Here is a 19,790-nt window from a genome sequence, read left to right as displayed (position 1 = left end):
TTGGCGACAGCAGACCTCTCGACAGTGTAATTAGGAACGCTAATGGATGGAGGCACGTTAAATCCATCAATGCTAATGATAATTGCTGTTCAGGAAAGCGAATATGCTTTACAAACGTGTGGCCGAGGCCGCCACAACATCAAAAACAGCCACGACGGCGTCTAAAAATATGACAGCGCTGAGTCTAACCGTGCCGGGGGTGACACCCCAAAGAGGCCTGTTGGACGGGTGCAGCTGGGCCGTCTGGGCGGGGAATATCCATCTTTTTTATCTTCCATCCATCCGTGCGGCAGCGTGGTGGCGAGCAAAAGCAATCATACCCTTCTCCCCTCTCCGACAAGGAACCACTTCTGAAGCCATCAGCTCTGATTGGTCGGTGGTTTATCCCACTCGGTGGGTTGGCACGTTCTGAGGCCCTGCAATAATTTTCTGCAGATTCAGAAGTAGAGACACATCAGTGGATGAGGGTGACAGCTTTAAAAAAGCCTCCTAATTTTTTCATGCCTCGTGGTCAAGCTTCTGTTTTAACGATGAGGTCTTTCCCTTCTATAAAACTCTTAATGTCAGCAGGTCACCAGGGTTAATGTTTGTAGCTGAAACATTACGATGTAGACCGGGTTTACTGCCCAGGTTTCTTTTTTTTTTTTTTGTTCTTCCTTGTGTGTCCAGGCAAGCTGACGCTTGGGTCATTACAACTGCACTGGACCCAAGGAAAGAAGGAACTTGTTATTCTAGCTCAGGTTAATGAATGTCACATGCAGGACGGGAGGCAGTATGGGAGGGAAAGTGGAGAAAGAGATCATTTTATTTCAGCGATATGTCCCTTCCAGGCTCGGAAAGAGTAAGTCGGGCGATCAGCTTGTCTCGGGCCCCATTGTACAAATGTTAATGATGTTTTCCTGGAGCCCCAATGACAGTTTGTTAGCCGAGACTCGTTAACCTGTGAAGTCACGGGCTTCGAGTTTCCTGACAGCTGACAACAACGTCCCCTTTTCCTGCTCAGCCTCCCCGGGCCTCACGGAGCTGTCCCGAGCGTGTTGTAGAGGCCTTTTCACCTGTGTTACTCGGGAGATGTTTTGACATGTTGTAGGTGACATGTTTTCGTGCAATAGTGGGTTACACTGTGACAGCCACAGAAAGAGAAATGGCGGTGAAAAGTGTCAGACATTTGTTCCGTACACAGCTGAACCAAAGAGAGTAATAGCAAAGAAAGAGCTCTTGTTGTGGGGTTTTCCCACAGAATGCTGGAGCTTATAAATGGTCTGATTAAGAACTCTAACCAATTGTATGAGGCTTATACAGTCTGTCATAGTGTTATTCCATTGCCTCAGATTGTATTGCTTTTGTAGAACCATATCAAGCGGACGTTTATAGAGGGAGGACAGATTATTTCCATGGGAAAGCTTCAGGCAATATAACTGTTATATTGTTAGACCAGCGGTTTGTCGCCTTCTCTTTGGCTTTGCGAGGAGGCCTAATGTTCTCGTTTGACACTAGCGGATTGCTTTCTCTCTGTGCCTGAAGAAAGAAGGCGAGCTAATACATTTGAGTCGGTGAAGCGAAGGTCGTTGAGAATTACATTCACTCCACTCCCCCCCTCACCCCGCCTCACACCCCTACCCCTCTCTTTTTTCCCTTTAATTTCCCCACTGGGTTGGCAAACCGTTTTCACTATTAGCACTGTGGTAGGCAGCTCACTGTGTGTGTTTGTGTGTGTGTGTGCAATCATCAGTGTGTGTGTGTGTGTGTGTGTGTGTGTGTTGTGGTATGTGGACAGGCCCACCCAGACCCAAAGCAGACTAGACAGATAAATAGGTGCGTGGCTCAACTGGATTGTATTGTCATGAGGAATAAGACCAACAACAACAGCAGCGATACAACATAAAAAAAAAAATCACCACACACTTCACCTGCGAGAAGAGGAATCTAAGTTTAACTCGACAGGTCAGGAGGACGGAGTTAAGAGGCAAACCCCGAAAACGTGAAACCATCCGGGGCCTAAAAGTAGGCCACGTTCATCTTCCTCCTGTATGATCCGAGATAGAGGTTGTTACCTGTCCTCCAGCCTTCCATGAAGACTCTCAACCCCAGAAGCAAGTCCTCACAGGTGTTTAGAGCAGTGGATTAGAGCTACATTTAACACGGCCGGCAACAGGAGAGTGTTTCGGAGGCGTCAGACTGCCCCCGCCAAGCGTTCCCCATAATGTCTTCCAGATGATAAGGGCTTGGATGGAGTTCTGGCTGACGCACCAGTCATTTAGGCACAAATAGAGAAATTTTAGAGGTCTCTTCTTTCTTTCTCTCTGTCTGTCCTCGCACATAGAGCACAGTGAGGACCCCCCAGGGCGTATTCTCTCTTTCCATCTGCATCCTCTCTCCCACTGTGCCGCCTTTATGGGGGCCATCCCATCTGATGATGCACCAGGGTAAAAATGCAATAAACAGCTTTTCTGGAGGTGCGACGAGCTGAAATAGAAGCAACAATAAGACTAGTTTCTCAGTGAGGACAGCCGAAATGAAAACATTAGTTATTTGGCTTCGGTTCACATGCACAGAGATGGTTACATGCTACACTAAATGCATGATGCCACACAATGTGCATAATGATCTGCATGTGCACACGTTTGCGCACACAGTATATCATGCACTTGCTCAGCTCCTTCAGCTGTGCAGCAGCCTGCTCTCCTCTCCTTCTTCATCTCAGTGATGCATCTCAGCATCAATTTTTTAGGCGTCTGGCAATGCTCAGCTTTTGGCAGTTGCAGGGGAGGAGTCAGATAGCTGCAGAGACACAGACTCTGAGGTGAATTATAAGTCTGCTGATAGAACAGAGCAGAGCTACAGAAAGATTGATGCTCTCCGTTGTGAGCTGTGAATCAAAAGATGGAGAGGAGAGGAGAGGAGAGGAATTGATTTCACAAATAGATAAAATTTGGGGAGGAAAACACACTGCTGCATCTTCTTGGAATATTTTTTCAGTCTATTGTGATGAACACAAACCACTTCACCACAGGCAGAAACACACTAAACTTTATTTCATTGTGTATTTTATCTATCTATCTATCTATCTATCTATCTGAGTTTTGTAACTTTGGTTAGACTTTAAATTCTTTCTCATAAATATTTGCTCTGGTGACTAAACTAGACAATGACATCATTACAAAAGAAACCCGATCCCTGCTTCAGGGGAGCCCTTTAAACTAAATTATGGCCCGGTTAGCCACAAAGCAGGAGGGAGGGGGGATAACATTGTAAACACCATGTGTAACTAGTATTTCTTACAGAGCTGCAGCTGATAAAGTAGCTGAAACAAAGTGGTACTTGTGGAAGAAGCCAAGCTTCTGAAACACAGCAAAGAGAAATGAGGAGAAGCCAAACAAACAAACCCAAGCCGGGGATTTCACACAGAAGGCGACAGAAATGAGAGGACTGAGCTCATAAAGGGTTTTAAAATGTATAAATTCAAGTGGAGGGAAACCATTTCCAGACAGTGTTTGATGAGACTTGTAATGAATGTCTGCCTGGAGTGGAACAAAGGGCTGGATATCGGGTATTTTAGAGACAGACGGCAGCTTTCTCGCCACGTAGCAAACCTTTAACCTGAGACGATAAAAATTTAAAGGAGAGACAAAGAATAAGAGGAGACACCTGATGCGTGCTGACAGCTCGGATCACCTCAGATCACCGTCTCTGAACAGAGAGATGAGTGAAGTCATCCACCGCATCTCCTCAGGGGACGCAATTTCAAGCAGTGCTACTTCTGTCCAACTCCACATTGAGTTACGCTCTGTCTCGCCCCGTCACAAGTTGACTCCCACTACTATATTTCGCATTTGGGAACCCGGTAGACCCTCCCTCCTCAACTCCCCCGCAAATCACCTCCGGTAATTTGATTTCTGTTTTACAAACATGTTTTCTGACTTTGAGGCAGGTGAAGGAAACCATTTCCACAGAAAGAGCTGGAAAACAGTGCGTGTGGATACATGTCAGGCCCCACCTGAGGGACTTAGCCCGCCCTGAGCCATCATTCAAAGTGTAAATCGCCTTTTTGTGCGAAATCCTGTGAATTAAGTGTGTTCAGAATCGCTAAAGAGGCCTGATGTTTTGACAGTAATTTGGGAATCAAGCGAAACCGTGAAAATAGGCCCCTTTGCCCAGAGGGCACATACTTTCTGAGGAGACAGAAGGAGTGTGTGTGTGTGTGTGTGTGTATGTGTGTGTGTGTGTGTTTATATGATTGCATGTGTCTGCACACCTGTTGCGCATTATACTTTACATACATTAGAATTAATTTGAGTACTTACTGTGTGTGAATTGCATTTTTCTCCTCCGGTGTCTGATGGAGATGGAGGAGGGCGGCGGCAGGTCATCAGGGTTCAGGGCAGGAACATGTTCTGTTAAGTCGCCTTCAGAGCTGAAAACTTGGCGGGAACGGACGTTATGGGCAATTAGGAACTCTGGAAACCTGAACCGAAATCTGCTTTTGGAGCGGCGCTCGCCCCGTCACTCACAGTCAAAGCACAGCACGGAAAAGTCATCTGAACCCACACATACGCACGCACACACACACACATACACACACACACACACACACACACACACACACACACACACACACACACACACACACACTCATGCGGGCAGTGGAGTAAAACGAACTCGATTGCATTTAATGTACCCTCTTAACAAGTTTCTGAAAACACACAGTGATAACCAGAGGCTGTTTAGACCACCCTCGTTGCGCAGTCACTCAAATTTTCTCCTCTAGCATCTTAAGTTTCTCATGCCAGATTCCGTGTGTGTGTGTGTGTGTGTGTGTGTGTGTGTGTGTGTGTGTGTATGTGTGTATGTGTGTGTGTGTGTGTGGGCGTCAGTCATGGCTCCTGTTCCCAATCCTATTTCAAAGCTGTTTTCCTCTTCTGCTCCCAAACTCTGCGCTGACTCAATTAGGCGGCTGCTCCCTTCAATAGCCGTGGGTCTGAAATTCCATTTGAATGCGATGTTTGAGTGTGTGTATGTGGTTGTATGTTTAATAGCTTTACCACCTGCTCTGTCTATACACCACCTTAAGCCAAAGGCCAAAATATAATCACTTTCAATTCCCGTAGTCTCTTATAGAACAGTCACACACACATGCTGTCAGTGTAATCCTGAGGTTGAGCAGGATATAGACAACTGTTCAGCTGAAGTTCAGTAGTTGAAGCAGTTACGTAAACCTGACCTCGGTGCTGCTGGGAGCACAAAACCTCTGCAGTGTGTGTGTGCCAGGTCGATATAATGAAAGCAAAGCCTGCCCACCTGTTCTCTGAGTTTTAACCTGAGACCTCATTAGTACACAGTGTTTTATTTCCACTACATTACCTGCACAATATGCTGTGTTGCTCTGTGTTTGTGTGCTCCTCTGAGTATGAATGTGTGTGTCATCATACATGCACAGTATAAACAACACGGCAGTAATGTCCTAGATGCCAACTAATGTAGTTTATTTCACCAGGATAAAATGAAAACCAAACCTCAAAGAGAATATGTTTTTGAACGCGCAGTACGACTGACACCGCCTCTCTTTTTCTTGCCTTGCTCAGGTACGACTACGTGGAGGTGCGGGACGGCGTGGACGAGAGCGGTCAGCTGGTGGGGAAGTACTGCGGGAAGATCGCCCCCTCTCCAGTCGTATCCTCAGGAAACCAGCTCTTCATCAAGTTTGTGTCTGACTACGAGACCCACGGAGCAGGCTTCTCCATCCGATATGAGATCTTCAAGACAGGTGTGTGGCCTAATGCAGCCGTAGCTTCACTTTACCCCAACTGTGCGAAGCGTGACGTGATGCATCACTGGAGATGTTAACATCATAAGTGTGCCGCCTTGGTTAAGTCCAAAAAAGATGATTTCTCTCAGATTTAAAGCCACATTTCTCATGAACTTGTTTTTCTGTTGCAAAGAGACGAGAGTTAAGACTCATCTCAAGGTACATTTAGTAGCGCACCTGGAGCTTTCCATTTACCAAGCTGTCAGTAAATTGTAGATAATCTGTGTACTGTAAGAAACAGCTTTAGTGATTTCTACTTGAAGAGTAGCAGCATCCTCTAGTTTTGTGCTGTGGTTTCTGTGTAGACACAACAAGAAGCTTCTCCTAGCAATGCTCTGATCTTGATTGCACTTACACGCCTAAAACAAAATGTTAATGATTTATTGATATTAAAATGATTCACTTGATTTCTTAAAGTAGCTCTTGACTTAAGGGTAGGAAAGCACTGTTACGACGCCACATCACAGATCATTTTGGAATGATTTGTCTTTAGCTGAATCCATCACACCAACAGAGCAGGATGCGGTGTGAAAGCTGGAGAAATCATTCTGATAATGGGGCAAGAAAGAGCCTCTCTGTCTAATTTCATGGTTTGTTTGTGATTTAGTCAAAGCACCAGAGCATCAAATTATGCAATCACAATATGGCAAGCAATATGCTGCATTCAAAACCAATGAATCATAGCCCCATATGTTCCATAATTGAAGCAATTCTTGTCTGATGTGAATTATTATACAATAAGCAAGGGCATAATTTGCTGAACTTTGATTCAACAAATGTTGTTTCAGGTGTTGGTTTATTGTTTTATTGGTAAGTTAGGACCAGCACAGCAAGGACAGGAGCTTGCCATTATAACCAGTGACTAACTGGTTCTGGAGAAAGTGACTTCAATACAATTAAAGGTCCCATATTGTATAAAGGTAGATTTCCATGTCTGTTTTGATTATAGATCAGCTCTAGCTTCTATATTAATACTGTGAAAGTATCAAAGCCTCAGTCCTCAGAGAAATGCACACAGCCTGTATTCAGAAACTGAGCCTTAAAACCAGCCGTCAGGACTTCTGTTACTTTGTGATGTCACAACAAAGCAGTCATCGCTCTCAGCAAGGCCCCAAGCCCCGCCAACCTGGACCCACCATCCAACCTTGCAGGATTTGGTTTCTCTGAGTGTTTACCTGAAATCTGCTTTATTTTTATTTGATAACTTAGAAAACAGTCAGACAATCAGAGGAGAGGCCCAGAGCCTCCTCTTTTCTGATTGGCTCACTGACCTGTTTTTACTAGAGCTCCAGAGAAAACTACATTGAGATGGTTTTTGGTTCTTAAAACCACAAATATGTCTTCTGATGGATCAACACTTCAAATAAAACACAGGAAAATGTAAATTATGGGCCCTTTAACAGGGTTTAAGTTCAGGAAATGCTTTCACTTCCTCGTGTTTCTGAGTGCTGCTACGGTATCTCATCAGTTTGAGGTTCCTCCCTTCGTGTTCAACCTAAAATTAAGAACTCTGGGTAATTTTAGTCAGGAATAAGGTATGATAAACCACAAATATCTTGAGGGGATGTCTATCTGAACACAGCAGGACATGAGGGAGTATGTCCCGTTGTTGGCTGCCTTGCTTTGTTTGGACTAAAAGAAGCAGGGGGAGGACAACACATATCTGTAGAGTGACTAGTAGGCAGACAGGTGCTACAGACTTCACTTTCATTAATTAACCTCAGCAGCACTCTATGGGACGGCCCCCGTGACCTCGGAGACAAGATGAATGGCCCTGCAAGGTCCCTCCTTCCTTTTAATCTGAGCTAGTGTGTGTTTGTGCTTGTGTTTGTGTGTCTGGGCTTTTGTGCATGTCACCACCACGGCGGGGCAGCTGGTGGAGTGTGCGTCCATTTAGGAGATCAAAGCGACACTCCGCCCCAGCATACGCAAACTCATCAATGCTGCTTCGTTCCCCTCGAGGGGCCGGTTAAATCTACTAAATTCTTGGTATTTCCCGTTCTCATCTATTAGCCAGGGCTGATTATAAATGAGGCGTGTTACAGGCCCAGTTGCGATAGGGGAGAAACTGCTGAACGCACTCGTATGGCGCTGAGATATGAGGAAATACGGATCTAGCAAGAAATATGGATGTAAGATAGAAAGTCAGGACTAGAGAGTTGAAGCTAGATCAGGATCTGTGCTTTTTGCTGATGGAATCCAGAGGGAAGTCACGACCGGGGGGGGGGCTCCAGGGGTGTTGCCGCAGATTAAACCCAGGACAGAACTTTTTCACTCCTCTTGCTTCCTTAGTGTATCCAGACCTTCATTATGCTTTGAGTTTACTCTCCGTTTTAACTACTGCGGCGCCAAGAACGGGGCTCTGAGATCAATTAACAGCCGTGTTTGTTTGAGAGAGAGCGAGAGAAAGAGAGAGAGAGAGAGAGCACCAGGCAGAAAGAGAGAGATACAAAGCTAGCTGATTAGCACAGCTTATCAACAAGCAGGGTATTAGTTGGGAAAACATTGTGTTGGCTAACACATGTAACGTTAATGATGATACACAGATGCTCTGATAACGGATGGAGGAACGGGAGGCTCGCGTTTATGCATGCCAATGAAGGCGAATGGAAAAAATGCAGGCTGTTTATCACCGTGATTATAGGCCTGGAGATCACTGGTATTCAACCTCCGGGACTGGTACTGCCTTTCATCTCACACAAGCAAAGGTCACATGGAAGATAATTATATAAACACAAATATATGTAAAGATGTGCTCCTCAAATCAGGGATCATATGCACGGTGTTTACACGTGCAGGTTTACCCACTTCAGCTGTAAAACTATGTAAATACACTTTTCACACACACGTCAACATGCTGGCGTCCGTAGCCCGGGCTTTCATCAGCGGTAGCCTGCGAAGTGTCTAATTGGAAGAGAACAGGTTGTTTTGCGGCTCTCTGTGGCCGCCTCCGCATCAGTCTCTACTCCTCTCCGCTCCTCAATCCCATCCAACCATCTTAATTAGCATGGGCTATTTATTTTATAGCCTGCAAATTGGCAGCCTCGCTCCACTGGCTGAAGTCTGGCAAGAGCCGGCAAGAGTGAGATGTTGGGAGATAGAGAGAAGGGATAAATCAGAGAGTGAGGAATATTTGAACTGATGGGAGAAGATTAGCAAGATGGTTGTGTTTGAGTGTGTCTTTTACTGAGCCCCTCCACTTCCAGACAGTCTAGAAATGGTGATAAAACATGATAAATAACAACCAGTGTGGACAAACATTCATTATGGCAGCCCCACAAAGTTCTGAGGTCGGCGACCTTCCAACGAAATCCTGGTCGTTCTGTTTATCCCGTTATCTGACAGGATTTCACTTAAAATCCTCAAGTGTTTCTGGAAACATCCATCCTCTTAAGAAGAAGCGTGCTCACACAGCATATGTTTTCTTTTAACAGCCCTACAGTTTGCTCAGAGCCACATCAAGGCTGGCTGAGGGCCCACTGAAGTGGGCGAGGAGGCAGAGATAGTGCCGCTGGCAGCCCCCTCCCTCCCTCTTGCGCACACACACACACACACACACACACACATACATACAAGCTCATCCTCACAATTACTCAGCAGAGTGACTGTTGGAGGGAGGCCTATCATGTTCCTCCTTATACAAAAAAACACCATCTTTCACACTAAAGCTCTGTTTATTATGACATCATGATGTGGGCACATTAACTCTCAGCACACACCTGTGAAAACACTTTCAAGGTGCGTGTCCGTGTGTGTGTGTGTGTGTGTGTGTGTGTGTGTGTGTGTGTGTGTCGGGGGGGGCTTAATAGAGGGTACATTCTGCTTTCATGGACGGCACACCCTGATGGCATAGGTCACATCTGGCATATAGACGTACTGTCATCACACACACACACGCACACACTCACACACACGCAGCCCTCATGGAAACCTAAGACAACAAATCTCTTTAAGGGAAGCCAGAGGGAGCCCCCCCCCCCGTATCCCATCAGCACTGTGTCATCCCTCATTGGACAGGGGGGAAGTGACGTTCCAGGCACAGTCAACGCACTAAATACCATGTCAGAAGTGCGGTGCCTCAGGGTGGGTGTGTGTGTGTGTGTGTGTGTGTGTGTGTGTGTGTGTGTGTGTGTGTGTGTGTGTGTGTGTGAATTTAAACCTGACTGACACTTTAAGTTACACAAGCTTCAGGTTAATGTTTGATTTAGTGTTCAAAGAGTTAATTCTCCACCAGCGAAGGATCCCTCTGTCGGTGTGGTGTAAGGACAGCGTGGGGGGGGGGTGAATGCCGAGGGGTAGAGGTTGGGGAGGGGATGAACTGGGCTAATGATCAGCCAGAGAGAGACATGGAACATAAACAGTGGTTGATTTACTTAGCAGTCCAAGAACAACACCTTCAGTCCCTACGGCTCCGGCCACTAATAACCCCGACTGAGGAGAGAGGGATGCATAGATGAGAATGAAGAGAGGATATGTGGAGAGGCAGCGAGAGACAGATCTAAAAATGAAAATAGCGAGAGGCTGTCACATTTAATGCCTGTTCAATGGCACAGTGTTGTTCTAATGATTAACGCCCAGTCTCTGCTCTGCTTTCAGCACTTAGAGCAACGGCTTAATAGAGACATAGAGGACAAGTCATCAGAAAGACTAACAGCCGAAAGGCGCCCTGCTCCCTTAATGCCAAAACCATATTTATTTAAGATTTATTATAAACCTCTAACACTTGCAAAGATTGAAATCAGATCTCCATTAAATATCATTTTGCTGGCTACAACTTGTCCCGTTAAACAAACTCTAATCAGTCAGCGAGCGAGTGGGACTGACATTTGTTTACTCCCCCGTCCAGAGGAGAAGGGGCTCGATATAAACGAGAGTTAAAAGAATCCATTACTGCCGGCAGTAAAGGTTGGAGCGCCTGGTTGGAGGTTGCCAGTAAATGTTTTGCGTTCAAGGTTACCACTCTTTCTCTCTCCTCACTTCCCGTCATTAATCCAGCCGTTTGTTTAAAAGCAGTGGTTGGAACACTGGGTACATTGAGGCCAAACCAGCGTTTGTTCGCGTCTGTTACCTGTCATATTTACAAAACCCTTTCTATGTCCTGGTTCAAAACTTTTCTTTCTCCCCATTCTCGCTGTCGAGGCGATAAATCTGCCGGGAGAGAGACACCAACAAGTGCAGCGATAAAACAAGGGCGAGACAGAGAGTGAGTGAGGGGCAGGGAGGAAGCATTTGGCTGACAACAGGATATATTTGTCTCCTGAAGCTCCTTGTCAACAAAGATGCATGCGCACATGCTATACGTACAGACGCTGCCACAGAGGAGCGTGACTGCTATCACTGAACCCCTCTAATGCAGGCATCAGCACAAAGCATCGTGGGTGTAACGAGGGGAGCTGGGGACGAGAGCCCTCCCGTGTGGAGACACTAGATAAAAGAGATCTGTTGGATGATTATCTTGCCGGTGGGACGGACCAGAGCGCTCTGTCTTCTCTTGCCACTCTATTTTGTTGTGATGTCTTGGCTCTGTCCTTTTCTCGGAGGGGGGGTATTAACGCGGACACACAGCAGTCGACAAGAGTGGAATCTGTCTTTGGGTCATGAGGATTCAGCAAGAACACAGAAACACGGTGATGTTGAGATATGTAAAGTAAACTTCGGAATAAGTCCTTGAACATTTTCCAAATTTCACAAATGCATTAACTCAATAAAATGTCATTAAGTACTGAGCTTGATACTGATGGAATATTATGGAAAAGTTCAATGATTTTCAGAGTGAATAAGACCAAATCTGTTTGTGTCAACTGCTGAGCTGAGATAAGGGTCAAGGTTGGGGCTGATGAGATGGATAGAGAGTGGAGCTCTGAGACGGTATCCACAGGAAATTCAACACACTGACCTGAGTTGCACTTTGGATGCTGCTGCTCTCTCAAGCACTCAGGGGACCAGGGGCGCCTTTTTCAAAGAAGCAGCTTGCAACTATAGTTTTTTTTTTCCCCAACTCTGACTGACACTTCTCCTGAATACGGCGAGCTAAAGTGCAGAACTGTACCATCGCAGCAACCCTTTAATCTCGGGGAAAATCTCTCTATTTTCCGGTGGTAAATACGTGGGGAAGCTGTGAAATTAATGGTGTCCACTGTTCTCGAAAGCCACAGTTTAGCCGCTGCGCTAAATGTCAACTCTCTTTCGAGTCAAAACGCCGCGGCTTTCAACTTGCGGAGATAGAAAAGTCAACATGGCTCTCGTTTCCCCTTCACTCGCTCCGCTGGTGGACAGGCTGAAGTGGGCCTGATGGTCTTGAATTAGGGGCCCAGTTAGATACTTGAATGACAGTGGAAAAAGCAGTTTGCCACATTCATTTAAGCTGCAATGACTGTAGTACAGAGGCTCTATCAGGAGATAACTCCCTGCAATTTTAGTCTCGATCGGCACCATCTGCACCCATCATGCCGGCTGTCAGACTGGCGTGAAAATGACGTTATCCTGGGCACATTTCTGCCACTAATGGCTCCAAATAATTGCCCTGGATGACAGTCCTCTATTTTTTCCTGCTGTTGTATGTTATGTGTGTTTGTGTGCAGCCAGGCTTTGGTAACACTCTGGACCAGTGCTTGAGTCTAGGATAGTGAACATTTCTCTTTCTGTCGCTCTTTAAATTTTCCCTGCACCTGCTAGCATCATTTTTTTTTTTTTTTTTTTTTTTAAAATGTGTCATCATTCTCAAATCATCATCTTATGTTCTGACAAAGTGGCTGACATGAGAAACGTGTTAATGCTCGTCATCAGCTGAAAGGCAGCTCTCCGGGGAGCTGTGAATAAATATTTTGACTTTCCCTTGTGTAAAAATGTGTGTTAACGTGTGCGAGCGTGTGTTGATGTATGTATAGTCATTGCCGTCGCCTTCCATCACTGACACTGTAATTTTGCCTCAGCACCTCTCATATGTTTCACAGACGTGTCCTGATGAGTGTGTGTGTGTGTGTGTGTGTGTGTGTGTGTGTGTGTGTGTGTGTGTGTGAGTGACAAAGAGAGGTTTTTGCAGTGTGAATCAAGCCATTTATTAATCATTCTCCAATTCTAGTGATTGAGGCCTTTCACTAATGTTTACACTTACAGTCTAGATGTTCCAGGAGTTACAGATTTAACCCACACACACACACACACACACACACATAGTGATGAAACAGTGTGACGTTTGTGAAAAGGGGAAGGGAAAAAAAGGCCCATAGTGAGTCCACAGCGAGCGGAGTTAAGACCCAGATGTAGCCTTTAGTGAATAGAAGAAACCATCAAGGTGGTCTCTCATCTATGGGCTATAAACTGTCCTCCACTCAATAGACCAGCTGGGAGGCGAGCGTCTGAATACCCACCGCACAAAGCCACACAAAACAGATCACTTAACCAACAGTCAGTCAAAGGAATCGTCCCCACCCCTGCCTTTGTCCCCGTCTCCTCTCATCTTCTCACTTCATGTCTCGTTTCCTCCCTTCTTCCTTCCTGCAGGTCCCGAATGCTCCAGGAACTTCACCTCCAACAGCGGCGTCATAAAGTCACCCGGGTTCCCAGAGAAGTACCCCAACAACCTGGACTGCACTTTCATGATCTTCGCCCCGAAGATGTCCGAGATCATTTTGGAGTTCGAGAGCTTCGAGCTGGAGCCCGACCCGACACCCCCTACTGGTGTGTTCTGCCGCTACGACAGACTGGAGATTTGGGACGGCTTCCCCGGAGGTGAGAAGGCAGCGGCAGTAAAGACTGCGCTCTGTTGTACCTGTGATTTAAACCGAGACTGTGCATCTTATGAAACAGGAAATGAAACAAATTTTCTGCTACGAATGAAAAGAAACTCATAAGGAACAAAATCCACCCATTGACAATTGAATACGTTCAGGGCTTTTGCAGCTACAGCCTCACTTGGTCTCATTTACAGCGGCTAACGTAAGCAAACTTAACTGCATCAATTTGCATTATCCCGCTGCTTAGAAATCTGCTATCGAGTACTCTTCCAGGGGAAATGAACAGCTTCACATACTATGATGACATTATCCGGGCCAGTGGGCTAACTGCTTTAACCAGACTTGGCGGGGGGCCAAGAGTCTGTCGTCACGAGCACAATGCTTCGTCATCGCTCAGTGCCAAACACTTCCTGATTACGAGAGCCGCCCCCTTCCTTTTTCTGTCACAGACCAGCATTGTGTCGGAGGATTTGTTAGTGTCAGTACACTTGGGAATTCAAGGTCTAATGTAAGCTATGATATTTAAGTTTTTGCCTCCCTGCGTCAGCGTGCACAGAGAACACAATCCCATGTTTTAGGAAATGACTCTAAAAGGAATTTCCTATGGAAGTCCCCCCCCCCAAAAAAAAAGTGCTTATTGAATTTGCACCGGCTTGGTCCTGATTAGAGTATCACCTGGTTGCAGGGTTGAGCAAAGGTACATTCAGACGCACAATAAAATATTGCCTTAAAATAGAATAAAAAAAGAAAAAGAAAAGTGAGCAGATGAGAGAGAGAGAACAGGAGCAGTGTTCTTCCATAGCCCGACGTGAGGCTTTGAACTCTGCGACTCACCTCTTGAAGTTTTCAGTTTTTTCTCCCAGCGATTCCAACACAGGGTGCAGACGAGATGAAAGCTTTTTCTTACCCATCAGCGGGTGAAAACTGAAAGAATTTCTCTACAAGCACATCAGTGCTCTCTTCTCCGGCGTTTGCAGGTGATGAGGTTGAAGTGTAAATCCAGGCGCCTTTTCAAGTGAGTTTACTAAAAGTTCAAATATTCTCTGAGCTCGTGCCCGTGCGCAGCTGAACTTTGATTCCGCACACTATATCCGTAACTCATTTGTACATTCTTCCCCAGAGGTGGGACATGTTTAATTCTCAAGATTTGTGTTGATTAAAGATTAGAGAGAAGAGAATATGTCACATTATTATCACCTTTTAAATACATATTTTTACAAAAAAGGTACCTCTGTGGTTGGAAAAAGATACATTTCCTGTGCGACTTCCGACATAATGAAATTTTCTCACTTGAAAATTTCTCACTTGAAAGTACGACACAATAGAAGAGGCCTATTCAGGGCAGAAACTGAACACTATCACTTCAGATGGACGTGGCATCACACCCTGAGAGTGTCATTGTATGTGGCAGACAACTTTTATAAAAATAAGCCATGGGAGAAAAAATGGTGCGTTGGCTTTTGCCGGTCGGTTCCCGTGCTGCCTGCTGGGTCGATAGTACATTAGCACAGAACACTGGTGTCATGCTAGCCGTCAGGGTGCGCAGAGGTGGGAGATGTCCGGGCAAATGCAGGCCTCCGTGAGGCACCAGGGGAGTGGCACCTCCCTCTACCCCCACCTCTCACCTCACCTCAGTGTCCAGGCGCTGTGGAAGAAAAACCTCCACTTCCACCTCCCCCCTCCCTGAGGAGCAGGGAAGGCGGGCAGGACACAGAGTTCATAGCAGGGTTCTTTAAAATTTCATAGCACTGGGGAGTCATGCAGATAATCCGGGAGATGCCATTTTTGTGTTTAGCTCAGGCTTTTCGTAGATTTAAAAGCACACACACTGATTCTCACACACCTGGGTTATGAAGATTAATCTGAGCCGCCAAACCTCTGCCCCCATAACTCCCTGTGGCCCGGCCTCTACCTTTCATGTTGGAGCTGGGCTGGAAGAGGCATGTTTTGGATGACAGGAGGCTGCGGGGAGGCAGGACTGTCACTCGCCGCTGATCACAGCATTACTAATCACAGATAAGCTGCAGGTCCCTGCACAGCAACAGGAACACACACTCACAAACGTGCATGGATCATAGCACACATCAGAGGCACAGGGCAAGGTCAGTGTGCTCTCTTGCTCTCCCTCGTTACCACATCACTCTCTCCCGATGTTTCCCCACCCCTCTGCCCATTTTCCATCCCCTCCTGTTTGGCCATTCTCCGTCCTGCTCAGTGGAACGTGCCCCTTTTTATTGCTCTCTGTCTTTAAATGCTCCCCTATTGTCTCTGCTCAGTCTTTACTTGTTTGGTCTCCTTCAACAAAACTCACCCGTCCATGGCTGGTGTGTGACTCAAATCTGCACAAGAATGAAAAAAACAACAGGGTTGGGAAGTCTGAAGTATTTACAGCCATCAAATAGACAGAGACCGTGACCTGTCCACGCCACAGGTCCCTCTTCCGCTTTTCTCTTTTTGTGTTTGACCGGCAGGCAGACAAGGAATGCCGGGAGTCTCCTCTCACGCATCGTTACGGGGTCGAGTAAAAAAATGCAGCCGGTGCCATACCTCACTGACACACTAGTTTTCACACCTCTGCAGGAGGGGGGTTGGTAGTAAAAACCCATGTGTGACAAGGCTGTGGCAAACAAACAAATATTAGGCTAACCCGAGTCTAACCCGTGTAACGACTTCTGTGCTTTTCCCTCTCTTTCTCTCTCTGCAGTCGGTCCATACGTCGGGAGGTACTGTGGGCAGAACACTCCAGGCAGGATCATCTCCTACACAGGCATCCTGGCGCTAACAATCAACACTGACAGCGCCATTGCTAAGGAGGGCTTCTCTGCCAACTTCACCGTCATCGAAAGGACCGTTCCAGAGGGTGAGCTGGCATAAAAAAAATTTAAAAAAAATAACACTGGAAATCAGACAGATGGGATTGCCAGGGAGGGAGGAGCAGACGTTGCCAAAGAACACAGGGAAAAAAAATCTGTAGAACTGAGGTAGAAATCTAAATGAAATCAGAGGCGAGAGAGATTTGTTCACTGGATTTGTGTTAGAGGATCCAGAATTGAAACTGGGTAGTTGAATAAGAATAAGAGGGCAATAAAGTAACCACCAGAGGAATATTACTAAAAGTGAGAAGCAGATGTTGTCTGCAGCTGCTCCTATTGTGACAAGTTTCCACTCGTTTAAAAGAGCTTAAGAGTTATTAAATAAACACCTCTTGCTTCTTCATTTGGGAAATGTGTTACAGGGAACGAGTCCACCTCCCGTGGTTTACAAGACCTACGTTTACACACTGTGGGCCCCAGACAGGCTCCAAAAGGCACCACTAACTACCCCAGACACACACTCACACACTACCCCCAGGGTTTTTTTACATGCAACATCGTCGTCACGGGGCTTGACCTCCCCACCCCATTTTGCAAAACGCTCCAACTAAACATTTCATTAAGGAGGACGAGCGCCGGTAAGAGTCATAAATCTGTCCAGAGGCGAGACCACCCCAGACACACACACACACACACACACACACACACACACACACACACACACACAGTCAGTCAGTCTTTGTATAGTAATAGAGATGGATGACATTCAGCAAATCTACGAATCATCTCTAAAGAGGATTTTGTCTTTGCCCAAAGGGAAGACAGACGCTGCATACTCACACACTCACACACTCACACACACACACAATGAATGAGACAACCCCGCCTGACAGTAATGAGCAGGGGGATGACTGCTGATGTCATTTCTCCTCAGATTCCTCTGAGTTGCTTGAGTTGCTTTAATCACTCATCTAAGATCAGATTACCCAAATCAACTTTTCACATTTAGTATGGTGAGGCATGGTGAAGTATCTGACCCGTGATCAGTAAATACCTTAATTTACATGAGTTGCTAGGTCTTACATCACCAACTGAGAGCCATCCAAGACAGAAAAGACTCCAAACTTTGTCTGTGCTTTTCCAGACTTGTACCACTTGAATCATTCATAATCCCCTTATGCATAATACACGGTGGATTTTCTCGCTTCTGCATGGCAAGGGGAAGGGAGAACACTCTAGCTGAAAGCTACTGTTGAGAGATGATAAGGTGATGAAAGGAAGCCTTGTCTTTTGTTCTTATCCCATTTCTCTCGCTTTCATTCCGCGCAATCACCCTCCTCACCCTTCCTTCCACCCTCCACTCACTATCTTTTTGGCTATCAACCCCACTTCGCTCGCTAATCCACATGATCAGATACAGTCCTTTGCAGCAAACAAACGCCTGATTGTGTTTTTGTTGATCATGAGCAATCTAGATGATGTGGGCCCGTGCACAAAAAAAAAAGAAAAAAAAAAGTTTGACAAGAACAGGCAGTCTTCTCAAAGAGAGGCGGCGGCGGCGGCGACGGGAGCGGGAGAGGTGTGAGACAGTTTTCTCAGCCGAGCACAAAGACTTCCAACACACAAACGTACGCAACCGTGCACCGACACCGTAGAGCACAAACACACACGCTGACCCAGTGACTGAGGTGTGTTAGCAGTGTGGCAGATGGGGAGACCATCTGTGTTAGCTCTTAGGCAGCAGCCACATAGCAGTTCCACACTGCTCCTCATCCTGTGCCCTCTGAGTGTGTGTGCGTTTGTGTGTGTGTCCATATACACACAAGGACCGTATGTTTGCGGCAGCGGTAGCCTTGCGTTTAGAGAAGCAGGCTTGTGACTGAAACGCTGTCAAGGTGCTTTATGACCAACTTCGCCACCGGTCCGAAAGAGAAGTAAATAAACAAGAAGGCGAAGAATAGTGTGAAAAATGCATCCTCGCATACCTCTGTGTTGTCGCGGTGACGTTATATGAATCCTGCCGAGATCAAAAGGTCACATCGTTGGTTCTAGCCGTTGCCGCAGCTCCATCCACAGCGGTGTCAGCATGTCTGACCTCCAGGGGATAGAGAGGCTGACCCCAAGCTGACCCAGCTCAGTCTTTAGCCACAGAGCCCAGAATGCCTCAAAACGGCTGTCCCATGTCAACACAAACAAGGGAAGCCACCTTCTACCATGTGTGCTCTGGCCATTGAGTGTGATATATGCCCCCAAAATACAGATACTAAACACAGCTAAACTCCCCCAAGAGACCAAGTTGGGGAAAATAGTCACCATGTGCAAAAAAGATAAATTGCCCACAGGGAGGTGAGAGAAATAGATCCAGTCAGTGGAAGAAATAACTGGAGTGAAAGTCACTAACGCCTAATACTGGCACAAACTTAGCCCACGCTGAATGTTTTATGAAGACATTTTTACGTCCTAATGCGGAACACTTCCCATCCTGCCTCCATTTAAACCAGAGAGAGAGAGAGAGAAACAGAAAGGATTTACTGAGGCGTCGCTGATGTGCTGTTCTTTTCCAGCCCGCAGCCCTGAGTGCCTGTCGTGTGGTGTCCTCCTCCCCAGAGACGAGCTCTGAATCTGGAGGACACTGAGAGCACACACTGGGTACATTCTGGTGCTTTTTGGAATTCAACTAAACATCTTTTTACTCTCTCCCTTTTTCATCCTTTTCTTCTACCTCCTATCTGACCCCACCCGTACCACCTCCCTCTCCCTCTCAGACTTTGACTGTAGTGACCCTTTGGGAATGGAATCGGGAGACATAACATCAGACCAAATCATGGCTTCATCCCAGTACAACCCCAGCTGGTCCCCAGAGCGGTCCAGACTCAACTACTACGAAAATGCATGGACGCCGGCAGAAGACTCAAACAAAGAGTGGATACAGGTACGACGTTACTTAACATGTCATAGAGGAAATGATTGAGTTTTGATACAAATATGACAAATAATTTAAGCTACTACTGAGAAAGGCAGAGAATATCTGAGCAGTCGGCTGTGGCAGCTGCCTGCAGTAGGTTTTTTGGAGGTGAGTCACAAACTGAGGGTTGTATGCAGTATTAGAAGTGACTACTGCCTGCTTGAGCGCAGTAGGAGCGTTCTTGTGTTTGTCCTTCACTCTCCGGAGGTGTAGCTTCTCCACAACACTTTGACGAGACCCAGCAATTTCGATGATGAATGTCGGCCGTCCTGATGGACCTCCGGGGTGGTCGAGTCCACGCCTCGCAGAAACTGCCTGTGTCCACTCTCCCTGTCACCGTCTACCTATCTGTCCGCACCCCTCCTCCCTCTGTCTTTCCTGTCACACCTGATAACTTTCCCTTTACTTGATAACAGAGTCCACCTCCAGGGGATGCTGGGATTTAGTCCAGGCATCCTGCTAAGCCACAC

General features: G+C 46.4%; 1 protein-coding gene across 3 annotated transcripts in view; it reads left to right on the top strand.

Annotated features, from left to right (window-relative positions):
- Nucleotides 1–19,790, top strand: part of nrp1 (neuropilin 1) — a 58,598-nt gene that overhangs the window by 14,458 nt on the left and 24,350 nt on the right. For all 3 annotated transcript variants that reach the window (XM_022754009.1, XM_022754011.1, XM_022754010.1), the window contains 4 exons: nt 5,583–5,764; nt 13,310–13,537; nt 16,247–16,402; nt 19,121–19,287. In XM_022754009.1, the coding sequence (XP_022609730.1) occupies nt 5,583–5,764; nt 13,310–13,537; nt 16,247–16,402; nt 19,121–19,287 (733 nt within the window). The remainder of the gene's footprint in view (nt 1–5,582; nt 5,765–13,309; nt 13,538–16,246; nt 16,403–19,120; nt 19,288–19,790) is intronic.

This window comes from Seriola dumerili, unplaced genomic scaffold (assembly GCF_002260705.1).
Source record: "Seriola dumerili isolate Sdu_G_001 unplaced genomic scaffold, Sdu_1.0 BDQW01000216.1, whole genome shotgun sequence".
Classification (NCBI taxonomy): domain Eukaryota; kingdom Metazoa; phylum Chordata; class Actinopteri; order Carangiformes; family Carangidae; genus Seriola; species Seriola dumerili.
Note: the sequence above shows the minus strand (reverse complement) of the source record. Positions and strands in the feature narration are given on the sequence as shown.